The sequence below is a fragment of the Diprion similis genome, chromosome 11 (genome assembly GCF_021155765.1).
Source record: "Diprion similis isolate iyDipSimi1 chromosome 11, iyDipSimi1.1, whole genome shotgun sequence".
Taxonomy (NCBI): domain Eukaryota; kingdom Metazoa; phylum Arthropoda; class Insecta; order Hymenoptera; family Diprionidae; genus Diprion; species Diprion similis.
Genome location: NC_060115.1, coordinates 5070924 through 5098559, shown reverse-complemented (window position 1 = coordinate 5098559; position 27636 = coordinate 5070924). Strand labels below are relative to the sequence as shown.

General features: G+C 47.3%; 1 protein-coding gene across 5 annotated transcripts in view; it reads right to left on the bottom strand.

The window, feature by feature from the left end:
• The window catches only part of LOC124412512 (teneurin-m), a 336307-nt gene that overhangs the window by 17269 nt on the left and 291402 nt on the right, over nt 1-27636 (bottom strand). For all 5 annotated transcript variants that reach the window (XM_046892440.1, XM_046892446.1, XM_046892441.1 and 2 more), the window contains one exon: nt 156-338. In XM_046892440.1, the coding sequence (XP_046748396.1) occupies nt 156-338 (183 nt within the window). The remainder of the gene's footprint in view (nt 1-155; nt 339-27636) is intronic.

Here is a 27636-nt window from a genome sequence, read left to right as displayed (position 1 = left end):
CCCCGTAATCATCAGGATCGCCAACGTAAACTGATAAGATAAGCCTGCGAATGTTTGTCTCCACCCTCGGTATATATATATATATCTCTCTCTCGACACAAAAGAAAAAAAGAAACGCCCAAAGCATATCTCAAAGTCTGACGGTCTCGACTCACTTGGTATGTTGTAAAAATTTCCAGACGGTGTCCTGACCAGGCAGGATGGTTCCAGGTCCGGATCGCGTTCGTGATCGCTAGTTGCGTGGCTCCCGGGTAATCTTCCGTTCAGTCGGCTCATTGTAGGATTACGGGGGGGCACATCGGGCGGGCCCCTCGGTGCGACGTTGTCCAATAGACACCCTGAAATTCAAATTCAAATTTCGATTTGAGTACCAGTCCTCTGAGAGTAATTATCGTGGTTAAAAAAGTTTTATGAAATGGCAGAGAGTCCGATGAAGATGAAGGAAATAAAAACGAAATAAAATGGATGTATTATATGGGGGAAGGAAAGAGAGAGAGAGAGAAATAAAATACTGCGAGAGAAGTAGAAGTTTGGTTCTGCGGCAGTGTGTTGACAAAGACTTTCTCAATCTCGCTTAATCGCGTGCTCATCTCCTGGCATTATATTTCTTTATCGTCGTCGTTTTATCCCCCTCCTTCGTTCCTCTCCTCGCGGCAATCCCCACGTCGAAATTCTCCGCGATATTCGCCCGCCCGCCATTCGTCTTCCAGTTTGTTTGCACGCGCTCGGCCTTTTTTCGGCAGGCCAAAAGTGCACTTAACCGTTGTTTTTTTCTTCATCTTTTTCTTCCTTACGATCAAACTTCTTGATAACTTCCCAGATTACGATGTACCCCCCTTCCTCTATATATGTATCCACCCAACTCTCGTCTTCCCCAATCCGAAAAGAGCATCCTGCACATCAAGCTTGTTCAAGAAGCGTAATCAAAACTCGGTCCAGGCTTCACGAGTATATCCAGACCACCTTTAAAATCACCCGGGGAAAATCTTTGGGGTAGTTTTGTCTCGCATGCTGAAGCTACATATAATCCAAAGTGCTCGACGACGGCAGAAAGGAAGAAAGGATCCGACGTCTGGTTATTGTTGTTAATAGCAGGGCCAGAACGGTATTGTGTTTCATTCTATGCAACGTGCAACGTAAGACCGTCTTTTTTATCCCCCATCGGGCATCAGGTAAGGGTACCTATACGTACCTACGGGCTTCGCTTCGAGTAGGTTGACAGAGCGTGCGCTCGAAGGACAGTCGATCCTGGCTCGAAGGGAATCCGCTCTCCCTTCCCGACAAAAGACGACGATGGGTACCAGGGCACCGGAGACGAATCCGTGAATCGAATTATGCACAGGTCGTTGAGCCACGCGGGCCGACGAAGTCCTGAATGAGATTGGGAAGTAGGTACGAGGAGGTATAATGCGGTGTAGCCCATGCCGAGGTCTACGGGGCTCCGGAGAAATTCCTTACGCGGACGCGGTTTTGAATGGGGGCGCCTTGGAGTCCCATAGAAACGTGGAACGGCGAACGCGTAACACAATATCACCCGACGATCTTGCGGGCCAAGAGGCCGTGGCTAATGGAATTTATTAGCGAAGGCTTGGCGAGGCCCATACTAGATCCTGTCTGCGTCTTTTTTTCGGTAGGACCAAGATCCAGGTAAACGTCGGCGCGTCTAGAGCCACTCCACCTGGAATCAAGAGGTCTTTGGACTAGGGAGCACGTCTCTCCTCGCACAAGAGACACTCGCTCACCACGTCGTGACGCGAACGTTCAAACAACGAGCCGAGGTTCGTCCCACTTCGCGATCGGAAGGGAACAGTTCCGATTGTTCTTGGCCTCTCGTCGCAAGTTCGCGTTAAAAATCTCTCCGGTAGAAAATTTTCGTCGACGAGTGGCGGAGGGAACATGCTCAAGAGCCTTGGGAGGGAAATCTTGAAAAATGAGGGAACTCGGAGCAGAGCGGCGAGGGTGAAACGGTTTTAATTGGAAGTCGAGTGGCCGGGGTTGGGGGTAATTTCTTTACTGCTAAGCTTAGTGATCTTACCTAGACGTAGGTGTGGTCGGGGGTGGAGGGAAGATGGATGGGCACATGCCTTTATGTGCACCCGGATCTATGTACGTACCAACTAGGTGCGCGTAACCCGGAGGGCGAAGTTAAGCGTCACTTGCGAGTGTCGTCAGGGCACGGAAAAGGGTTTTCGGGGGAAAAAACGGTTCGAATAAGGTGATCGTTGCGTCACCAACCGTCCGAAGCCCACCTGAGAATTACTCAGACTCGACTGCCTCTCGATGCAGCTGCTCTTTCCATTTGATCACTAATATCCGAATAAGGCATTGCGGCACTTGCAATCGAAGTCGAAGCCTCTCGGTCCAGAGTGGGTCATAATGTTTTAAAAATTCCGCATTGAATTCTTGTGCAACAGATGTTTTCACGGTCCGGAAGTCTTTTAAGGCCCTCAGGGCAAACGTTTAACGCAACGTGAGACAGTGTGCGATCTCTGCACGTGTAGTATAACGAGTTAAGAACCGCGGTGAACTTTTGCCTGCGGCAAAAGTTGTCACCTGGAAAGAGTGAAAGGTAGCGTTCTTGCGCCGAACGCGAAGACGATGCCCACGCGCCAAGGTGCGGACCGGTTTCAGAATCAGCCTCTGGTCTTCTACGATAGTTAACTATAAATAAGGCCGGTCATTTGTCGCGTACCCACGTGACTGGCCCGATTAACGCGCGGGCTGAAATTGCCGTGAAATTTCTGTTTTTGGATCGAGTTGATGTAGGATAGATGCACCGTTTGCGACTACCTTTACACGAATCTCTATTTCTTAATTTAACATTCAGTCTCTTGAATCACATAACTATTCACGACTAAGACTCGTTGATTTTAATGAGTGATCATGATCAAAGCACTTTGTCACAGCCCACTCTAGTGGTCGTAATATCCGATTATACGTATATAGGTACTTATAATGAATATGGTCACAAGTGTATCAAACGACGGTCACAATTACTGGTACAATAATGCCAAACGGCTAGGAGAGTGAGTATAATCGGGTCACAAATTTTCGGAGAATTAATCTCTCTTCAGCGTCGAACGTCTTCTTAGCGAGAGATCCAGGCTATGCGTTTGACAGTTTACGGACATTGAGAAAAGCCGGGCAAAGGCGATGGGTTTGTCTTGACGCGGACAAGGGTTGAGAACATCTCGGGACGATGGGAGTGCGCCTGCAATTAGACCGGAGTCGCATCACCATCGGCATAATCGGACCATCGAACATCCGAGTTGCGCCATTGCGGAATTGTATACAATCAATAATCAGCCCTGGAACGCTTGGAGCACGTGCCGTTAATGAGAATTAAAGCAAGGTTCAAGTCAAGTAAGAGTTTGTGCGCCCGCGGCGAGCCACCTTCACCCCAAGCTTGAACCCCCGGCACCTCAGGAGTTCCTCTGTTATTACGAGACGTTAATTTCACCCGAATATATGTGTCGTTGCGTAACTCAGAGAGCCCGAGGCTTCCGGAAGGTCTCATCTATACCCGCCTCGTTTTCATCCTCGTTATACAAACTCGGTGATCAAAAGCTGTTTGTGTAATTACGGAACGGTTATCGAGTGGAAATGAAATTTATTTAATGGTCCATGAGTCCCGCGCGGGATGATGACGGTCAATGTCAAGTTGCGACCTTGATTACGGACCGAATTAAGTAGGCAATTCTCGTATCTTTGGTGGATGCAGTTCTGCAGCTTCGATTCGTCGCACTTGCACGTTCATAGAGGTTTTTTGGGGAAGGAGAAGGGGAGCCTCAGCGCAATGTACGGGTGACGTTGGCATTGTCGCGGGGTATTTATCACCTCGACATTTCCAAATGCCGGTCTTTTATCAAGCCCTGGAGCACGAAACGCCGCGTCGCGATCGCACCTTCTGAACCTTCTCGCAAAACCTCAAGCGTGCTGCACCCTGCACAAGCTATGGCTGCATCCGTTGCAGGATACACGAAAGCGCCATGCACCCTTGGCTACCGAATACGGCGGATTATATTATACTGCCGCACTCTCGTGACGTCAGACCAACGCACACCCCCACAGCATCGAATTTGCATAATAAAACATCGCGTGCTGTTCGACCTACGAACGTATAGGTATATCGTAATATTAAAAGTGGACGAGATTCCGCTCTGGGTTGCCCGCTGACCATACCGCGTTATATGTATGTATACCATATCTCTGCGGAAGGCAATCTGCCACCCACGATCCACTCCCACTTCATAGCTGCCACACGACATCGTTCGGTACAAGGATTTCGAAACGGTATATCAAACTTAAACTTTTTCATTCGCCGATTGCTCTTTTGCAATTCAAGTATTGCTAACATTTATGACTACGTTTCAGGGCTGGATCCGATGTACCGGAATTCAGTTATACTCGATACAGAAAGTTTTGTTTTACGATATACAAAAGAAAGGTAAAATTTGTTACTCTTATTTCAAATTGTTATACCTACTCTCAATGATTTCCATACCGAATACTGTGCGCTAAGCTCCACAATTCTAAGACTTTCACAAGTTCACCGACACTTTTCGATGCTCCAAACGATTTCCGTTCATCCAGGAACTTACCCAACGCATATTTCCTCCTCGAGCAAAAATCCCGCAGAAAAGAATGGGACATAAGAGACATACGTGATTGTAAAGTTAAAAACGACAATGAGAGCGAGAGGAATTAGTTACACGAGGATCGAATAGGAAAAAAAAAACAAAAACTGCGCGTCAGGTTTTATTATCCCGAGCGATTTATCGGTCGCGTGTTCATCGGGGGCAGCGTTAAGTCCGGGGGATCAGAATTACGGACCACGCGGGGAAAGAGCGAAGCCGGGTGACACGGATGACAAGGCTGGCTGTGACCGAAAATCTGGAGGAGACTAACCTCGACCGCCAGGAACACCACCAGGGCCGTAACAGTACGCGTACTCGTTGTAATCCATGCCGGGTCTCCCGAGTAATCCTTTCCGAGGGACGAGATCCAGGAGCGCTGTGGGATCGCACATCTAGAGAGATGTTGAGCTGCTCGCGGGTCTCGAACGACGTCGCCTTCGCCTTCGCCTTCGCCTTCGCCGTCGCTTTCCGTCCTCGTCAAATCGTTAAATTTATCACCGAACCATCCTCGCTTCTCTTCCTCCAGCAGACTGCGCCACCCTCTCTTATATAGTATACGCCAAACTTTGATCGGGAAGATTACTTGTCTTTTCTTCTTCTTCGTCTTCTTCTTCTGCTGCTCCCTGCGGGAAGTTTTTCAAAAGCTTTCTTCTTTTATGTCCGACGATATACTTCCGGCGAGATCTAACTCCGATTTCCTCAACGGATCGTCACGATCTTTGTCGCAGCATGTTTTTTCACCCCGAGAATCTCGTTTTCTTTCTGTTTTTTTTTTTTTTTTTCGTTTTTTTACTCCCAACTTATAATATTTTGTTTCAAATTCAAACCACCCTATAAATAATTCTCACTTCATTTAGCAATTACCGAGTCGAACGGTTTTGCGCACAGGACAAAAACTGTCACAAAATACACACACGCACACACACCTTACCTCAGTCACATGTCACGATTCATTACTCAGGGATGATTATAAGAGACGGATGATGGATTTAAAAATATTTCAAAAAACGAACTTCACAAACTCTTCACTGATCAGATGATTCCAATACACGATCCATAGGATCTCACAAATCGCTCCAATTTGTCACACGAAACCTTATAACACCAGAAGTATATAAACCTTGATCACTGATCGAAAAATTCCACCGATCACAAAATCATACGCACGAATTTTTCCGGCTTCAGAAGAAGAAAAAACAACCAAACCAAACGTAAAAACAACAAAAGTAACAGGAAACCGAAGAAAGCACCTCTACTAAAAAAAAAACAAATTAAAAAAAATATCCAAAACCTCGAGAGTCGTAGAAGGGATATCCAATCTTTTCGGCTCGGTGCCGGATCAACGACTGGCAGTTTCACCCCCGCGAGAATTCGAGGGTTGAAATTCGGTTCTGCCTGATCGGCTGGGGGACGCTGTATAAGACGCCTAACGCTTGCGCGGTCGGTGAGAGACTGAGGATTGCCGGCGAGGCGCGATGACTCCGAAGCGACTGACTGAGGGCTCAGGGCTCGTGGGGCGGGGGCGGGGGTGGGGGCAGAGGCAGGGGGCGAAGTTTCCCGGATGGAGGGGGAAGACAACAGCCGGTCGCCGGAGCCTCGGAGCATAGCAGTCGAGCACCCACCATCAAGAGTACTTGTGCAGCCTGCGTGTGCAGAGAGCACAAAGTGCAGCATGCAATACGTATGTGAGAAGATGCGCCGGTGCATCCGAGCCGCGGAGATCCGACTCCGGCGGATTGGTACCAAAGGGTTTCCCCACCGTTCCTCCCCCGCTCATACCTGCCTGGGCCCCAAGGCCCCGGGCCCTCTTCGGACGAGAAAGACTCCCACGATCGGACCAAGTGTGAGACTCCATCGGCTTGTTTAGCTGAAGATCGCTAAATAAGTTCAAAACTCACGGGGCGGTGGTCCGACGGCGTGGTGTTCGGTTACGGGCACCTTATTGAGGAGTTATTTTCAAACTCGTTTCCGATTATCGTTGTTTCGTATCCCTCTTTTTCACACGTTCGAAACAACACCAGAGCCAGCTCGGGGTAGTCGATAAAAGAGTGGCTTTTCACTAGGGAAAATCAAGATCGTTTGCTATTCTTTCAGGTCGCGGGAAATTTGGTCGTCAATATATTTTTTGAAATTGGTGAAACGAGCTAGCTCATTAGGGAGGAAGTGAAATTAATTGAATCGGTTATCCTGTTGGTCGATTTTCTTGAAGTCAAAATGCTCCTTGTTTTTCGAAGGGTTCTCACGATTCAAAAGGAGAGTTAAAACAGTGCGATTATTTTCAACAGACGAATTCATGCGACAAATAAATATGCAGCGAGAAAAGATAGTTTTTATTCGTCCTTTTTTTTTTTATACAATTGTTACTTTCAGGTACTTACAGCAGGTTTCAATTTTCCCTGTCAATTAGTCTCAAATTTCTCTCCTCTACTAATTCAGATCCTTTCATCCTCGACAATTTTTACCCCGTTCCGCAGATTTGCATTACTTGTGACTGATGAAAAAATTAAAAATACTCTGCAGCCAGAATATGAAAAAATGTGCACCTCCCACTTTTGTAAATAAATATGACAATTGTATTCCTTATCGGGCAGGTGTGTCTATGGCGATGAATCGTGTTATTTAGAGTCTTTCTCGTTTAGCTCGACGCTCCGAGCCCCTTATTTAAGCCCCTTAACTTCGTTGGCTGAAAGCTTCAGAATTCGAGTATGAGAACGCGCTAGTATGCATACATTTTTTTTCGTTCTTTGTAATATTCAAAAATGGTCGTACATTCGGTAGTTTACGTCTCAATATCGGTGCCACCGCGAAGAGAAGGCACTGTAATCCCTTAATCCACTATCGGTTGTAAAATACTGAGTTAAGCCAATAAAACTAGCTGGCGAGGGTCTCGATGCGGGGGTTCAAGTTGTGAGCTCGTACAGGGCGAACGAGTGAGTGAGTGAGTGAGTGAGTGAGTGAGTGAAGAGACGAGCCCAAAGGGGCCCATCGCATCTGCATACACATGGATGATAGCGTCATAAATTGCACTACGCTCTAGGCGATGACTGCACCGAACGTCTGTCCGTTTGTCCGTGTCGAGTATGGCTTGTATGTAGGTGCGCGGAGGTTGTTGTTGTTTTTTTATTTTTTTTTTATTTTTGTGTTTGTTTTTTATATCTAATTTATACCTCGTATCGAACAGATCCGTTGCCCAGTTGGAAACGAGACTCCAAACTCGCATCCTTATTTCCGTATTATCACCGGGAGGGTGAAATCGGTTCCGAAATGTCTCATTCTCGGGTTACAAATTATTCTGTTTCACTCTTGGCCGCTTTCTCAGTGCGGTTTCAGCCAAAGGCTCAGCGAAACAACCATTCAAGACTCTGACGGCCGTTCGAATGTTTTTCCAGTTGTCTCTTCGGGTTCTGGATTTGTAACGACAGTACCATTAACTTTTATTTCAGGAACCCCTCCCGCCCCCCCGCCCCTACTATATAGAGCAAAATGGTAAAGAAGAAAAAGACGTTAAAGAAAAAATCCTCCTGCAGCCGGCCGGGTATAACTCGGGGAATTATAATAAGTTGAGGACCATATGACGGACGTAAAACCGTGCCAGTATACATATATACGTATAGTGTATATGTATAACGTATATGGAGGGTATAAAAAATGTTACGTATACAAAAAAATCTCCGGCGAGCTGCGCCCTAATGATAGGTCGACTCGTTCCTAAAGCGGACAGCTCATTTCTTTTTCTTCCCCTCCGTTTTCCTTTTCATTTCTTTTTTTTCTTTTTTCTTTTTCTTTTCTATACCATTTCTTTACGAAATTCATTGTTCGATTATCGCAAGGCGATGCCAAACAATCATTTTTCGCCAAGTTTAGATTCTAGCTTCTCGCGGAGAATTTTTCAAAGTTGGTGTACAGCCAACAAGGATCTGCAATTAGGATGCTGCGTATCAGGACGAATTTCGCAACTAGTTTGAAAGCTGCATTGAGAATTATTCCCGACGATCTCTGATGTAAAAAGACTCGGAGTCTCCTGCTCTCTGATTGTGAACTCCAAGACTCGGCAGCTCACAGAGGACAAGGTCTATTACGTGCTCCGATTTCCGGATATAATACCTGTCCAAAGGAGCCGGGGAACGGGGTGAAATTGGGACACACAACACCTTCGACTTCCCTCGTCTCGAAGGATGCGCAGCACCGCCTGTCAGGAGCCGGGGGGAAGTAGTAGCCGGCAGCATCAAGGACCAGGGCACCTCGTAGGTACCTTCGCCTGCCATCTGGCCGATACGGAATCCGACTTAACCTTTTTCGTAATCCCAGACGTTTTCCAATCTCGGATGAAAAACTTTTTTCCTTCTCCTCCTCCTCCCCCTCGGCTACGCCCTGCAGTCCCGCAGGTCCACCATCCACCCGTTCGCCAGTTTCCATTCAACAAGTATATCACCCCCGAAAATCGAGCTGCTCGTCCCAAAAGTTTTTCGTTCTCTTTATTCGCGTTTCTCTCTCTCTCTCTCTCTCTCTCTCTCTTTCATCTCCGCTTCCTTTTGGTTCATCGCTCCGCTTCGTCACCCGTTTCAAGTTTTTGCAGACGTTCGAAAAAGGAGACTAAGAAAAAGACAGAGAGAGAGAGAGAGAGAGAGAAAAAAAGGAAGGGCAGAAGGGATCGCTCGCTCTTTTCAATTACGAAATAGCTACTCCGTCGGGTATAACTTCTCACTGATCCCGCACGTTTCTGCTGCACCATTTGGGTACGCGGGATGTGTCAGTGTCGACTAGGACCTCATCTCAGAGCAGCGACCCTGAACTATATGCAGGCACAAAGATACCATCGACCCGAGAAAGCTTCTAGTTCTTGGCTCTATTGTCGGAGTCGAGTAAGGTTGGCGTCTCGGCGATAAGCGTCGCGTTTTCAACCCTAAACCTAAAACTGGCTCGTTTTCACTGCGTAGGTTGTGTGGGAGGCTCAGATTTCCGTAAACGTTCTACGTTCACATCGAAAGACTCTCGGTGATGATTGAACATCGGAAGATGAAAACACAGTAAAACTTCTCCGGCAGTCGTTGAAATTGAAAATGGTCAACAACAACAACAACAACAACAACAACAACATCAGCAACACATTACACAGTTTAAAGCCATAAATTAAGGTTGAGGACACCACGTCTGGGGCTGCAGCTACCTTGACTTTCACGAGTGGGAAGAGTGACTCACGCTGTCGTTAATGTCCGCACTTTTCGGTGAGTCAGTAATTTTTTACATGCGGATGAATCGCCCCCCCCCCCCCTCCCCTTTTACACGCGTACCTAAGTTTCGGTTTTCCTTGACGTCGTCGTCGGGGTATACAAATTATTCAGAGTCCCGTTTGTACGGGCTTGTATATATATGATACACCTTTGCCGACGACGCGAAGACACTCACTCGCAGCTTGGTTGAATGTCGCGGTGAAGGACTCCCTCATTGTCAGCTGGAGCCTTTGATGCATGGCGAAGTGCCGCCAAGAAGAGAAGCCGAGGCTTAAATACTGCATCAGCGTCATTTCCGCGGTGCAATTTCACCCCCTACCCTCCCTTTCGAGCAGGGGGTCTCCCTCCTACCAAGCAAAACCAGATCCTATCGCATTCCTGAATCAGAGCCCAGCTCTCGTCCCCAGGACTCGGACAAGGACCTCCGGGAATGCACCGAGTCCCGACGGTTTGTTTTCGCTTATCTTCTGCACAGCCTCGAGGCCAGACTTCCGGCCATCCTTCTGGCCAGCCCGGAATCCTGCAAGGCTTTAGCTTTGCTCCCGTCTTCGTCGTCCACCCGCTAAACACCTTTCCGGGCTTCCGTCGTCCTCTGTGCAAAGGATCAACCGCATGCATATTCAAACGAGTCGGGCGTCGCCCCTACACTTCAGGGTCCCGCCGAAACCCCTTTGCAATCTGGCCTGCGGGGTGGTTAACTCAACGGAAACCCTTGAGCCTGAGAAATTGAAAAATATCCTTCTCGTGAATTCTGATTCCGGAGAAGTTGTTTTACGTTTACGAGCCGAATGTCTGACGAGATAATTCCAATGAGGGTGCGGGAAAATATTGTCCGAGGTACCTATAGGTACATGATGTAATACTCGTCTATATGTATATCGGGAAGAGTCACGTGATACACGCTCGTGCCGAGGCCAGGAATCAAAAACTATTTGGACTTTGCTTTATCGATCGGCTTCTCATCCCCGTACCTATACCCACTGCCCTGCAATAAATTAAAGGGGATACGGCGTTCCGGTTGGATAAAGAGAGCTGTTGTGTATATACACGGAGGGTCGTCGAGGGTCGCCCCGGCGGAGCTTGCATCGCCGATCCACCACGTCTAAAATCTACATGGACTTTAGTTACACTCCTGTTTACGCGCCCGTATTACGCACACAAATGTCCTGTAACGCCGTTTACGAAGAGACTACTCTACCTTCATATTAGTCATATACACGTGGCGACATTAGCCAGCCTACGCATATTTGTCGGCGTTAGTTTGTACACATCTACATATACATATTATATACATATACATCCACCAACATATATTTATATACATATAAATGTATAAGCGTGAAAGCTTGGAGGCTTAAAGGACCGTGGCGGTAATTCCAGAGGCGAGAAAGATGCGTCCCAAGAGATAAGAGGACCACGCCAATTACCGGTAATTAAAACTAGTAATACAGGCACGCTCCCGCGTTAATTGCGCAAGAGTTTGGTGAGCCGGAAGACGTTGCTCAAGTAAAATAGCCTAGCTTTGACGCGTCGACTAGTTTTCTAACCTTCTGATAATAATTTTTTATTTAAATTTAACAATACCGATACAGAGGCGGCGAATTTTCCAATCCCGCTATGGAGATGCAGCCGATTTTTCGAATATAAATCGAGATAAATCGTCGAAGCCTGCGCACGACGGCAGAATTACGTTTATCGCCTAATGGGCGTTCCTCGGGATCCGTACCGGAGTAAAACGTGAAATATGCAGAGAGCTATTTCTTCCCTGCTTACCTCCTTATCCGTAATTCAAGGATCCGAACGGTGGACTGTCTATCCTTTCAAGGACGCACCTTTCCGGCCGGTCCGGTCCCTCAGCCTGTAGCATGAAAGATTCGTCGAGCGCCATCTGACTCTAAGCCTAAGGGGTCGGAAGGGTCCGCTCGCGATCCGAAACGTGGACGGCAGTCCGTAGTGATTATGGTAATAAGTCCCAGCAAGTCCCGGGTCCATGTGGCGAGCGTGCTTCGGCCAGATTTTTCGCCGTCGAGTACAATTTGCGCAAACCTTTCCGAGCATTGATGCTTGATGCGAGAGCACGTCCAACGCTCTTCGAAAGGTATAGAAATTCATGGTCCCCTCCGAAGGGACGAGTGGAAAAGCGTAGTTTTTCGCTTGTAATCCGAGAAAATAGCATCCCGTTGTTATAGGTACCAATATAAGCGAGCGCGATTCTCTCCGCTTTTCTATCTCATCTCTTCTTTGGCTTCTTCTTCTTCTTCTGGAACACGTGGCGAGAAACTTTACGACCATTTCCACACAGCGACTGGTGCAACGTAACGAAGGTCTCACGAGGTGCTTGTAACGTGGCGTTGATTAGCCAGCAGTGACTAAAAACCTCGTCGTACGTTAAAATTTGAGTCATTTTATTCGGACGTTTTTACAGATCCGACGACGCTGACGCGTCCCTTTGATGCGTCGACGGTTTTACGGGCAAGCGAGGAGGAGGGAGGGAGCCGAGAGCTCATCGTTAGTTTTGGTTACCAATGGGGTTTATATTTGTGGGATAATCAGGTACGGACGTAGGACAAATAGGTATACGAATTAAACATTTAACGGGTGGTGCAACTCGACAAAGTTTGCATTTCGTATATGTCACCGTACCTTTGCCCTGCGATCGAGAGTTTGGACCCTTTCTCGATTGATGTCGGCGGTAAAGGGGCCTTTCAAGTCGTCCCCGTGCCCCGGTCCCCGATGATTACCTAATACGCTTAGGGGGCTCCTCCTCTACTCTCCGGGCATGCAATGCGCTTGCAGCAGCACGGCCGCTAACCGTAACCATAATATAATACAACTCGGCGTTTGTTCGCTTCTGCTACATATATACATGTATTCTAACTGCGAACGTAGCAACATCCTCCCTCCCCCCCCCCCTCCTCCCCCTCATTTCGACATACGGCACACGGGGTACACGCGCGATTGAAAGGCAGGCGAAAAACAACCCTTCCTTTCTTCCTACAGCGCCCCGTAGCGAAACCCCTGCCGAACGCGAGCGTACAGCGTTATTACGTTTATGAAAAAAAATTTTGGAAATTAGGGGTGGAGAAAACGAGGGCATGAGGAGTCAGGTTCTCTTGCTTTTTCTATCCGTCTCTGTTTCTCTCTCTCTCTTCCTCACCCTATCTTTGTCTCTTTCACTCTCCCGTTGGTCTCTCGTGTTCTAGACTGCTACACAAACCAGGGGCGGATGAACGGCGGGGGGGGGGGGGGGGGGGGGGGGGGGTAAAAATTACCCGGGCTGCCACTCAAATTGCCCAGACAAGGAACAATCGGCCCTATTACGGGGGCATTTGTCGGTGCCCTGTACCGGCGCGGGTTTCACGCGTGTGTGACATTTTCAGCGACGTGTACGTGCGTGTGCAGGACACGGTCGTCCACCGTGCGCGTTATTCGTAGTTTGAGTGGCGCGTTTTAGCATGGTTACACAGGCACTCTTTTCTCGCCTTCTTTTCGTTCGCCGGAAGCCGAAAGTTTCGCTGGGGTGGTTCAGCCTCGGTGTTGTTTCGGAAGTGTTTGCGTTTACCCGTGAACAAATGCAGCAACCCTTCCCCCCCGTCGCCCCGTCTTTGCAGCCCGGCTCGGGTGCTAATGGATTCAACGAAAAACTGTAAACATTCACCCACGATGCCGATGTTTTCCTCCCTCTTCTGATTTTTCCGATAAAAACGTCAGCCTTCGGCGGAGGAATCTTTTGTTCTTATTCGCTCTTTTTTTCTGCCACATTCAAGAGGTAGGATCAAGATTCTTCGGTTGAAGAGTTTTTGCCCAGAGACCGACACTCCACGTTTCGTGCTCGACGAGCTATTCACGAATGTCACAATAATATTTTAAATGAATTTTTGAAAAATGTTCTTGCAATTTACACGGATATTTTTTCAACCGTGGATGGAAAAGGTTTCTAGAGTCAGTGGACAATTATCACGTGGCGCGTGGTCTCGATTTGTAACTGCCGTACAGCGCAAGCCGCTACCTCGACACTTTGGTTATCTATTATTCGTGTAAATACTTTAGCGAGGACTTTGATCGATCTTGTGATTCGCCGTTCCAACCATCGTGAAAAGAGAACACCTGTGGTGACCCCAAACCATCTACCAGCAACCAAGTAATTTCGGAAGACAATTTTCTCTATCTATAGGCTTCGGACAAGTTACGTAACATCTGAGTCCAGATTGAGCTGTTCTATTTGACCTCTCAGATATGCAGGTTGATGCAACTGCGTGATATATTCAATTTTTTTCTAATCGGCCGATCAGCAGATTCGATAAATTTATTGAACTGCCACGTGGCGCGAATTTTAAAGTTGAAATTAAACAAACTGCAGTTTGATTCTGTAATTTTATGAGCTAGTGAAAGAGAGAAGGCAACGATTCAGCAATCGTTTTGTAACTTTGAATAAAATATCTAACTCACATTATTATATATCTTTGAAGTGCACCTTAAACAAGCACTGTGAAGCTGTTACTGTTGAATAAAATATCCAGAGGAGTTTATTATCGCACTCCATCCAATCAAGGATTTCCTTTCGCGTCTTCTATTTCCCGCGGACGTTATACTGCAAGTCAGTGCATCTCGGCGTTGGCGTGCGAGTTTAATATATGAGAACGCTTTGATACGTCTTCGGCGAGAAATATGACCGGTTGTGGTTCGTTGGGACAGTTTTAAGAGCCTCTTAAGAAAGTTTCAGCCGGAGGTTTATGGTCTTTTATACTCAGTCCTCGTGCAGTTCGTGTCTCATCTCGGGGGTTTCAGCGACAAGGTGGTCGCCACGTTGGTGCTCCGGTCGTAACTGGTCTTTCCAAACTCGCTTATTGTCAGTCCGAACCACTGCATCAAGCGATTCCGGCACATTTGGAGACCGCAAAACTAAACGTAGCTTCGCAAGGAGATTCACGAGGCAAAAACTACCCGACCACAAAACAAAACTGTCTGTCCGATGTCTCGCGACGTTGCGATACAGGTAAGGCGTATGCCTATAGCTCGAAGAAATTTTCTAATCGCCGACGTTTTTTCATCCAGACACTCTTCTGTCTCGAATTAAAGGCTCGGAGGCACTCAGACGAACGAATAACAAAGATTTGGTCGAAAAATGGATTCCTTTGTTTGACTTGGCACGAGCCCTAGTCTCGGCTCTCCGCTATATTGACTCCCAGGGACACTCCAGACTCGCCCTCTCGAAAACACATCGTATCAGCACGCACGACTCCTTCCAGTATTGACCGCATTCTGACCGCAGAAGCCAACCAACCCTGCCCAGCTTCTACTCGTAACCCACTCCTCGTAGGCAAGCAGGTGTTCGATCTAGGCGAGCGACTTTTTCTTCGCCATTTTGCTAGTCCTGGTTATCGGTCCGATGCACTCGACGGCCGATTATGTGCGAAATGATCGGAGAATATGACGCGGAATTGCAATTAGGATTCGGCGGATTCGGTCCCCCTGCAGCGTCGATCCTCGCCGGTTGAACAGACCCAATTCGGGTCTGCATCACTTGAGGATTTTATTCATCTTGTTTCCCTTTCTGCATTCGTGAAAAGAAAATCAACAATCCGGGCATTGAATGTGTTTGCCGGCGTAAGAACGGAGGGGAAGAGACAGTATTACGGAGCTCTTCAGTTTGCTTAAGGGATGTTTGAAGTCTTCGGGGAATAATCAGATGTTTTGTCAATGTGGAGTGTGCGGCTACCCCTGCAGCCATCCAGACCCTCCGAGCCTCCCAGGGTCCCGTCTGTCCCTTTTAGGTCTGCCTACGAGTTCAGGCTTTTGCCGAAACACTGAGCCGAGCCTTTGATTACGCGAGTACAACTCTTCTAATGATTCCTCTGTTTTGTAATTCCTCGAAACTCGTTTTTTGCACCATGGTAAGTAGAAACTCTTCAACTTTATACGCTGTATAAGAATTCCCAATCGACGATAATAATTTGCAAAAAAACGTTTCTGTCTCGTGACGTAAAGGAGCTCATATTTGGTAAACATTGGTTCTTGGCTTCGTCTCATCCCTCATTTTCGCTTTCGTCATGGAGAGATTCCAAGTAATCAATACAGGCGTCAATCGATTTCGACCAAAGACTAAATCCAATACTCTACCGATGATTAGCGAGCTGATCGCAAGAATTATGTTTAGTTATTACAATATTTTACTTGAGCTTTCGATTCCTTGCTCTCAATTGCGGCATTAACATTCGGCAAAGTTGCCGGGCCACGCAGCTTGGCACTGTCACACGACTCGCATGAGCGTTTATTAAATTGATTAGTGTTCGTTTAGATGGTTACGAAGAGCGGCAGCGTCCCGGAAGATCCGTGCGGTTGTGACCGTCAATTGGTCCCGAGCCACTATGCGGATGACAATAACTTCCAGGCTTCCACGAAACGAATAACTTGATTTGAACTTGGTGGATAAAGCAGTGAAGAAAGGGTTTCATCAGCACGACGTTGAAGCCCTCGGAGTGCTGATGATTTTCGAGAAAATTCAATGGCACCCCAGAATGTATAGGGCATGCCTAATATATGAGGAGGCTGAAGTAATTCGCGCGGATATAATCATTGTCTGAAGTTAGTGCGATCGAGTTTACGAGGTGAAAATCGAGGCCTCGTATCCACGAGGCGTACTTAGTCACATATTTCATCAGTACAAGGGAGGATGAATAATATTCTACGTGTGCGTTCGGTTTCAGACGCGTGCTGGAATCGCAACGGGCGTTTTGAGAGCGACGCTGGAGGGTTTAGCGAGGCTGCAGGCACCCTCGGCCCGACATCGTCGGGCGTCTTCTTCTCGGCGTCGGGGCGTCGTCGCAAGGGGTTCGCAGGAGCATTTGTATTCCGGGCGTCGCGCCTCCGACAAGCGCTCGGATTAATCGAAATTCATTGGTAATTTGTTCCCGAGACGGAGGCTGTGGATTTAGCCCACTGCAGCTAGCCGTGGGTTGTGCTCCGTCGCCCTTTGCAATTAAACAACCGTGAGTTTTCAAACAGCAATATTAATGCTCTCATCCAGGTTCTCACTGGCAAACCTCCCACAGGTTGCCGGCGGATAATTGAAGAGGCTGAGCTTGCGAAAAAGGCAGCATGTAGTGGTGTTAAACCCGTTCACGACAAGATTCGTGGAAACTGTCTTTTTTATCGTCAGACTTAAGTGGCTAATCAGCCCAACCTCGCTAATTGAACGGCGCCTGTTTCTTTCGCCAGCCAAAACCCTCGAGACAAATCGGATTTTTTTTCCCCCTTCAATCATGTGATCGAGAAAACTGCCCCGAATCTTCTGCATCGATGGTAGACTGAAACTAATCATGATATGTCTTCTAAGTTATGGAGCCACCATGAAATAGAGAATCCTCCTTGGATCGTTGGGTTCTGACGCAGGGGACGGACTGAAATAGGTTTGATCTCGACTATATTTGAGTAATCTAATCGTAAGTCACGCCTGCGGCGGCAGGACGATTCTGTCTGGGTGACTTCATTACCCGATTATATATAAGTTTAGTAAGGTAATTAAATCGCAAGAGGGATGGCAGCCATTTATCGTTGAGATAATACAGATAACTCGACTGTTGAATCACAGTTCTGAATTGTCATAATCGCATCGCGAAAAAAGATAACGAGTCCTTTTGAAACGTGCAGTGTACCGGGATGTTTGACAGAAATTGTCCAGTAATTTCGACGATCTTCGTTACTCTTGTTGAATAAAAATAGTAAAAAATGATTATTGTTCCGAGATTCGAATGTACAGAGAGCGCAGTTTACACTGTGCATATATTTTTTCTCAATTTCTTTATCCGTCTAACATTAGGTTACTCAGAATTTAATATCCGCACGTTCGACATATTCTAATATGTCTTCTAAATGCTGACTGAGTAGATATCGGTTCAACACTTTTGCCGTCTTTATAGCTTCGGAGGTTCGACGAGAGTAAGAAGAAGAAAAAAAAGTTACGTCGATGCAGCTGGTACTGGTTGTAAAAAATGTAGGTCGTATAAACCTTACAAAAATTTCATACCAGACCACGCGACTGTAGCCCACGTTTTTTCGTACCGATGGTGAAAAAACTGTCTTGCAACCGTCGCGTATGAAGAACTTATAACATCCGCAAGGAAAGAAGTTTGATTATTCAAAGCGAAGGTGTAAGCGATGTATATTTTCCTCTATCAGTACGTCATACGGCAAGCGAAAGCAACGTGTATATATCACTGTCGCCGTCACAACTGCGTCGAATTACCACCCTGCACTCCCGTCAACCCAAGTTCCCCGTTTACGTAGCCGCCACTTTGCCTGTCATTTTTGTCGATTCGAGGCAATAACGCGGCTTGATTTCCGTCCTGCAGGGTAAATCGAGTTCGAAATAAGAGAATGTCGAGTGGCGTTTTCTTGCGGCGGAATTTCGCGCGAGGGTTTCGCCCCGTTGACGAGGGTTGTTCGGGGAAGCCCCGCTATTCGAGACGTGCATGGGGGGCGGCGGCGAGAAGCTGCACCAGGACATGACGGAAGGCGAGTCGACTTTTCGCGCGCTTCTTCCTCACCCTGAGATTCCTCGTGCAGCCGGAGTGTATAAGGGTGATCGATGGCAGGTCTGATTGGTATCGCGGGAGGGGGCCGGACCCCGAAGACGTACACTGCGAAAGTCCCTAGGGAGAGAGAGTGGCGCAGTGTATACGTAATTATTTCCGCAGGACAAGGAGAGGAGAGGAGAGGAGAGGAGAAAAGGGGAGAAGGAAAAAATCCGGGCACCTGTCGTCGCGCAAACGGATTTCTACTCGAGGCTCGAGCTCACCAGACGCAAGGGATCTTCTCGCCAATTGGCCCTTGGCCAATGACCCTCTTGCCGCGCATAGAAATTGCTTGTACAAGTATATTTTATCGGGCCAGAGTTCACTAGCCCGTAATTGCCGTCCCGGCAGCCGCCAGCCGCGCTCTTTTTCTACACCGGAAAGAGAATCTGGCGAGTCTTCCGTTTTCTACGATAAACTATACGTGTATTGTATATGTATAGATTAAATTCGTGCAGTACCCTTTGGAACGGTTTTTCCAAGACTCCAATTATTGCTCGGTCAGATTCAACGTCGTCTCCAGAAATCACCGTGATTAATCCAACTGAATTTTGACGCGACACTGTTAGAATAATTGCAAATTAAAAGTCGTTAAGAAATGTACAAAATCAGTTTGTATTTAATGAGACTGTAAACGTTTACATTCGAGTCCGATTATTTGAGCAAGTATGATTAATGAAGCTTTTGAAATGACGCGTCAACGTTGAATCGGGCAAATCGTCTGGTAAAAATAATGAAAAAAAAACTTTTGTTCTAGAAAATCGCGAATCTATAACGGAACACGGAATAGTAAATAGACGATTCGGCAGGGTTCTAGGAGCGTCAAAGTGCGGCTGGCTTGATATTACGTTGTACATATCCGCAGATGTTTAACACGCGGAATATACACACGTCGAGTTTATTTACTCGATAGTTTGTTTGAGCGCAAAGTTGGCTCACCCAGTTCGCCATCCTCTTCCTCCACCCCGCAGGGACGCAAGCGCTACCAAGTGGCAGAGAAACCTGCGTTTGGTGAGTCTCTCTCAGCGATCCGTCGCGCTGCAGGAATATTCTTTAAACCAGGGTTGACACGTGGAGCACACGCTTCGTCGAACCTCCGGACGCCGCCGCCGTTGCCGCCAAGGGCCAGTTATCTTTCCATCGCGAGCCGCGTTCCGAGCCACCCACGAAGGGAGGGAGGGACCGACATTGTCCAGAGCGGAGAATTTGCATTTAGAAGTCGAAGCGGCCGTCACCGTCAGGCCGACTCTCCGTCTGGACAATGGTCACCTCCTGGGGCAGTCAGAGCACCCCGTGGCGTCTGTTTTTTCCCCCAGATTTTTGTTTCCCAATATTCTTTCATCCTCTCGGTAATTTTCCCTTCTCCGTACTCGTCGTTTTTCCTCCCGAACGGCGAATCCTAATTTTCTTCCCCCCTACCGAAGAGATTGCCCGAGCGCAGGAGGAATTTTCCGCACCTTTTACACCGGTGCAGCCAGGAATGTTTACTCAGGCGGTGGGGGCGAAATCGGGGAAAATAAACAAGGGATCGATAGCCGTAGAGGAGGGCGTAATATACCTGCTAATGGCACATGCATACCTGGAACGGTATACCTACTACATACCTATAAGGGTAGGAAATTTCACGGCTAAATAAACACGCCGATTTTCCGCCATTATGTAGAAGAGTGTGACGCGCGTCAAAGCACTGTGCCATTTTTAGGTTCAGCGTTGCTATCGCAGCTGCTCGCTGCGGGACCCGTTTCGTGTTTTTTTACGGGCCCCGATGCACTTAGACTCGGAGTCTCGGAACGGCTGATCGGGCGAACGTCGGCATCGAATAAGAAAAGCAGAATTTACTATTCCTCGCAAATACCTTCGGACTATGCGCGCAAGACCATTAAGTGTAATCTAGCAATTTTGCATTCTTACTCGACGTGTAACGAGGTAATAGCGATCCTCGGCCCAGCGCGAACCTTATCGAGCGATCCAGCCGTGCGAGTTTATCGTGAGAAGTACAGAGAGCTAGAGAGAGAGAGAGAGAGAGAGGGTGAAGAGAGCCTGCGGTCTCCTGCTTAATTTTTTCCATTGATTTTTTTATATTCACCGTAGAGAGCGGGCCAGCCGTTGTTCTTCCGGATATGCGGCCCACAATGCCTCGGAGAAAACGGCGCAGGTACGACAATTCCCCGCGTTTTACTCCGGAAAAATCTCGGTTTTTATCGCTCCAGATTGTAAACAAAAACAGGTTCCATGCAGCACGTGAGCCGAGCGGGGCCCTACGGGTCGGGTTAATACGTAACAGCTGTCGGGCCCCGCGCGGCAGGTTGCAGCTTCGTTTCTTGTGCCTCAGACTCGTCTGCCGTATGTTACCGTACCGCTGACTTAGATATGAATTTTACAGCCCGGTATTTATTTTGATTGCTTGGATACAAGCTCGTGTAGTAAATACACACGAAACTTGCGCCTGCAGAACCCGACTCTTTTCACGGTATAAAAAGATAATTTTCACCCGAAGCTTGTTTTTTCTTTCTCTCTTCTTACCTTCGGTTGTGTATAACCTTCGGAAATTCGATGTGTAATTGAGTCTAATCTCTCTCCACCGATCGCGATTAGTCTCGCACCGCGTAGCGGCTGGAAATTCGTTAATCGAGACTAATTGGTAATTTTAGTAACCCTTTACTTCGATCCCTTTCTGATACTGCCATGCCGGTGTGTTTCTGTCTTCAAGTTTTTTTCTCTTTCCCCCCCTTTTTTTTTCCTTCCCCTCGCGACCAACTAATTTAGGTACTTGCCTCCACGCTCGAATTCGTTTGTATTATGGGTCTGATGCTCGAAAGGGTTGGTCTGGATAAACATACCTGCAACAGAAGAAGATAAGAGCGAATTATTAAAAATTTGAGCGGAAAATAATCACTTATTCTACCCAATGATTCATTACCAGCGTGTAAACTGTACGGAGTACGTTCGGAACATCATTTCCCTCCGTAAAAAACTGCTACCTCAAATACTATAATATTCTATCGACCACGTAATTACAGAGCCTTGAATTATATTTACCGGAAGTTTTACGATCTGGATTATTTCTTACGAAGGTTTGAAATTTTTTTTTTTTTTTCTCAATGAAACACGGTTTTCATTTGTCCCAAGCACCGATGTGGTTGCTAAGAATAAAACGACGCAGAGTAACCGCATTTTTTTAATTTTCGAAACATCTATTCGAACGTTACGCAAGTTGGAACTAAGAGTTGGAAAAAACTCGGTGGTAGGTATACGTAATCGAAGCGAACATTATGAGAGGGTAAGGCCTAATGGCTGAAGCGTGGATAACCAAAGCAACTCGTAAACTTAAACTTTCCTCCTCTCGCTATAACCCAATGACTTGCAAGTCCCCTTGTCGACTGTCACCATCAATCTTTGGGGGGTTAGCGAACGCTGTATCGAAACACTCCCTGCCTCCTCCAATATAGCGCCGCTGCACTATATACAACCCTCGAATAGTTATCCAAAGTAGGCAACCCCCTATGGCTTCGAGATTAAAACACTCCCGCCCAGTAGGTATTCGGTAAAATGTAATTTTTCTCTCTCCTCTCATTCGTCAGTAGTTTCCATCAGCAGATCTAAAACTCGCCTATGTCACGAAGAGATAAAAAAAAAAAAAAATACAATAAAATAAAGGAGATAGAAAGAAAGAAAAAATAACGTTCACCCTTAATTTCACAGACGCGTCCGAGATGACTCGGCTTAAGGTTGATATAAAAATTAATTATGCACCAATGAATTCTTTCGGTCTGATGATCGGCGGCATTTCAACCTCGAAGATGTAGGACATCCATCGATCTCGTGATATAATGGTTATAGGAATGAGTCACGATAAGGCCGCGCGTTTAATTCTTACGATTTACGTCCGCAGGGCTGCAGCAGGTTTTATACACACGTGGTGTAGGTATAAAGTTCTCTATAGCGCCGGTGGTAATGTCTCGGGCTATTCATAAGGATAAGAGAAGATAGACGAACGTTGAGCAATGGGTTAGGGGTGCAATGCAGGGCTCATCATTCAGCCTAGGTATTAGCTGATTTATTGGAGTTTTAATATCGTCGCGAGCGATCGAGTTCGAGGTGCATAGCAGGGGCAGCGTACGAGAGTCGTGATCGTTCCTCACTCCCGAGATTAATGACACCCTGTCATAAGTAAACGGGGTGCGCAGGGTGCAGTTTCTCGTCTGGCATGCATTGGCGCCCCTTGATGGTCTCGAGGAGGTTGTCGCGAGTGGGTACACAACTCGCTCGGAGACAAATTTCCGCAATTATAGTTCGCTGCGTGAGGGGTATTCATCATCCGCACCCTGCGGATACCCCGTACCAAACCGACGACGGTTAGCGACGTCTCCTTATTTTCCACTCCGTGTAATATTTGCACCGCCAATCATCGGGGGTTAATGAATTTTATCGACAGCCGCAGATGATATCGACGCCCTTCATCTCGCTCAGCGAGATTCTCCACTGCCTGTGTGGCCGAGGTCGTCCTATCCTGATCCCGACGGGGATGATCGCGGGTTAACGTAGTTCACTGGAGCGACTTGGCCCTACGAGCCCTTTGATACCGCCCGGTTACCGACCGCCGCTGATGGAGCCTTCAGAGTCTTCGCCCTGACGATTCGAGCGATCATCTATCCAGCCTCATTCGCTTACTCATTCCATTAGGCTCCGCACAGCTTCAGGGATGCTCGGGCTTCCAGGTCCCTGCACTCATGGCTGCCTTCTGATGCCTGCTCCCGCCGTTGGATTAGGCGCCGCCGTCTCATTGACATTGAGATGGAAATGTCGGCGGGGGCCGCTCAGTGACCGCCCGGTATTTACTAACCGGTAATTTAGTAAAGATGCCGTTTCACTGCTGCGAAAAGGGGGGGGGGGGGGGGGCTGGGGGGTGATATTTATGGTTGATCTGAAAGGAGTTTTAATTGAACGTCAGTGCAACGATACTTTCGCCAACAACGGCGGTCAGTCCACCGGATTTTCCCTCACCATTAAGGATGGATCCCCTTATCCCCCTCCCTCCCTATTTGCCATTGACGCGGGCTGCTTTGGACTCGATGGGCAATTTCGGACCGCGTATAAAGCGGAGAAGGAACTCGAGGAGGAAATTTCGCACGCGTCACTTCCTTTTACCGTCGTCGGGTAAAAAATCGACCACAGAACCTTCGGGGGCGGGGATTCCCAAGTTTTGATAGTTAGGTACCCTGCAGTTAACCCTCCTCGTTGCGTCATGGCGTTGACGACGGTAAACCGTTTCACTCCGTTCCCATGTAGACCTCAAAGCCAACTTTGAACGAGTCGACCGTTCCGTTCTATTCCCAAATTTCATACTCACCCTGAGTAAATTTTTACCACCAAATTTGCACCCCTTAGACCAATTGGTTGGAATTTAAAATTTTTTTATCATCTTTCATCGTCTAGTCCTTTCCTACAATATTCTTCAAGTCAGTTTGAAAAAAATAGAAAAAAAATCACAATCCGGCCACACGCAAACAGAGCCAAATAAAATTGACCGTTGTAACGAGATCAGCGGTGATTATACGAGCGACTCACGAGAACGGCTCGAGTGCGCCTCGACACTTGTCCACGATTGGAGTGGAGGCATAGGAAATGGGTAGAGTGAACGGTTCCCAATGTCGCTAGCAGACCATCAAACGTCAAACTGATTGTGAGTGACGGACAAAGCCTCGTTGTCTGTCCATCCACTTCTTCCTGCTGCAGTGTGTCTGTCGGTTGGTGGGTCGAAAGTCTGGTCTAGCCTACCTCAACCTGCCAGCTGGCTTCGCCTCGTCTTCTGGATCCTACTCTCGATCATTGTCATTCTCTTTTTCCAATTCTCCTCCTTTCTGCGACGGGAATTTTCCCAACTCCGTACCTCATCCAGCGGTTCGCTAATCTCGTTACTCGAAGCATCGCGACGCTCGCGTCGTCCGGCGTAGCGATCGTACAGGGTGGATGCTGTAGGATTTTCTCCTAACCGCTCCCGGCCGGCGAGTGTGCCCGTAATTGAAGGCTCTTTCATAAAGCTGGTGGCGTACTTTAAGGATCTTTAGGTACCGCATTGAAGAATGCTTCCTGTGTGGGTGGCCTGGCTGTTTTTTGGCGCACGATCCCGAGTGCCCAGCAATGGGTGCTTAGCAACCGTGACTGAACGAGCTTAGAGAGTAATTCTTTTTTTCTCTCTACCTTCCTCCTTCGTCCTCTTTTGCTTTTCTTTTCTCAATCTAATTCCACTTATTTTTCTCATTTCTTTCTCCTCCTTGAAGCCAGCTCTTAATACGTACGGAAACAGTTATCCTGGTCACGAGGTGATCCTGGGATACGGTGTAAGAAATACTAGTTCATCGCTGGCACACGGCGTTAAACACGAAGCTGAATATAAAGGTAAAAAAAAAAGGTGGATATAATAAAACCAGAAACAACCGGCAGCTCCACGAAACCGATACTTTGTACGTATACATGCGTATCACAACAATACGTTCCTGAGACTGAAAAATTTATACCTGCAGTTTTCGATTTTCATCTCCTCGATGAATCTCTGAAAACTTTCACATCCAGCCGCACAGCGTACCGAGGCTTGTTTCTACAGTCGGTTTTCGGTTTTGAAAGCGTGATGTCCGATTTTGGAAATCGTAGAGGCTGATCTCTTTGATGTTTCGTCGCGGGCTCGAAATGCAGGGGCGCACCTGGCATTTGTAATAATTCACATTATGCAAACGACCCTTTCAGAGCGGTGTGGCGGCAGAGTTGGCTGGCTATACGTGCACATGTCTCTGTGTTGTTGATTCGCTCCCTCTCTTTCTCTCTTTCTCTCTCCCTCCAGAGATCCACCTATCTCGGATGCTATCTCGTTGAGGGATTCGCACGACCCGTAACTTACACCGAGAAACATCTGCTGATATTCATACTCGTGTTCCATCTCCCATACATTCGTATAATACCGTCGTGACCCCTTAACTCTTTGACTACAGTGCAGAAATTTTGTAAGTTAGGTACCTACTTTCCAAAACTAAAACTCAAATTCCATCTCCCTCTTCCTCTGCGTTGCAAATCCTACGCAGCGCCGGATCGATTGATCGGTACAAACGGGTTTTAAACAAGGGATGATAATTATTCGGGTTCACGGCGGCCGCGCGCCCGCTTTTCGAACAAATTTGTTACGCGTAACAGGGAGTGGTGGGTGGTGGCGTGGCGTGGCGTGGCGTGGCAGCGCGGGTCGTGCATTGAGCTTGGGCTTAAACCGTGGTGGGTTTAGGGTTCGGCGCTTTGCTGTGTGCGGTGAAATACGACACCGCTAGAATGTTACCCGGGCTGTGCTCCACCATTAGCTATTTACAGAAACAAGCTGTAAATAGGGCGCAGTGCAGTTGTCATTCAACACGACGTAACACTGTTCACCGTCCGTTGTTCGCGGTCCCGTTGAAGGGCTGCCTTTGCGTCTATAGGCTCGATCCACTACCGAAAATGTCGGTTTTATTTTAGAACTATAAATATCCGAGTAGGTACGAGGAAATTCTCATCCTTAAAAGTTTTCAACAAACATAGATATTACATAAACAAAAACTGTTTCGTATACCTTAAGACTGTCGGCATCATCAAGGGGGAAGGATTATAAGTGATATCAAAACTAAATCTATAATCTTCTATATATCAGACACAAAAATTATTAATGTTCTACTTTAGTAGGGATAATCAAGTCAAGTCCAGGTATCGGAGGACCAAGAATTAGGGATCCTCTTGAATGTTTTTTTCATACTCACCTGCGCCTATATAGTCAAGGACCCAAACAAAGTACCAGTTCTTGATCAAGGGTTAAGCGAAGGGTTGATTAGTCGCGCACACATAGACATATAAGTACAAGAGTAAACTTCGGAGATAATCGGCTTATTTATTCGAGGATGGGGAGAAACCGAAAATGAAACCGTTAAAGGAACCACGTGCGTTACCACATGATATCGCCACCGTCGTCTTGTACCTACCTATATACTGTATAAAACGCGTGTCGTATTAGTACGTCGCGGATGGCATTTAAGTAGATAGGAGAAGCCGCACCGCGAGAGGACATCCGGTGTTGAATATTGCATTACGCGCGTGCCGTGCAGAGTAGGGTCGTCGGTAACGTAACTTTATCAATGACTTTTTAATGAAATAATAGTAGACGGGGAGAGAGAGAGAGGAAATTAAGGGCAACCTGCATCGCGTAGTAAGTCGAATTCGCAGAGTGCACGTCGGACATAATTTCTGCGGGGGTAGGAGGGAGGAAGAAGAAGAAGAAAAAATGGGTTTACTATAAGTCCTATGATACTACGATCCCCTAAGGACTATGAAACTCTCCCACACATAAGAAATGCGAAAGAATAAATCATTAAAAATAAACGAAACAAGTAAGTATAAAATATATAAAAGTGGCAAGTAAAACAAAGAGTAGTTGTAAAATAAAATAAATAAAACTCAGTAGACAAAGTGAAGCGTAAAAGAAAAGGTGTCATAACAGCCCCTCCTTCCTCCCCCCCACCCAAAAAAAAAAACGCCAAAGTAAGAAGGGGGAGGAGGGAGAGACAGCCGTTTGCCGATCCGCCGCCTTTACCTCGTTCTCATCTTTTCCTCCTCCGTTTCTCCCTTTTCTCCCGGCATCTTCGACGACTCCAGTAGGAAACAGGGACGAGAGCCGTGACTCCAGACGGGTCGGAACGGTCCGGAAGATTTATAAGCTCCGTGCTTACAGAGCGGACGGGATCAGCGCTTTGAGATTTTTAAATAGCGCGTGCTGTTTGGTTTCCTAATTGGCCCATTCATTATGCTAATGAAAGAGTCCGCCGCGCGGCAGTCGGCCTGAGTTGCCGTGCAATTCGTTCCGTTTCATAAGATGAATAATTATTCTTATTTGCATAAATACATGAGATGTTTTCTGGTGACGCGGGGTGGGAATCGAGCTGGCACTCCGAGCCGCCCGCAACTTTTCCGACTGAATATTTTTGTCCGGAAGTTACAACGCCGAGAGTCCTTTCATCCCCCTACGTAGCCGCGTCTACCACCTTTAGAAACCAAGTACGCAAAAGAAATTTGAAATCAGCCAATTAGAGACACGTGGAATCGCTGTACGAAGAGATACTTCGACGGCTTATATTGCGTACAATAAAGATTAGAGAGCCACATGCGGATAATCCGTGGATTGGGATA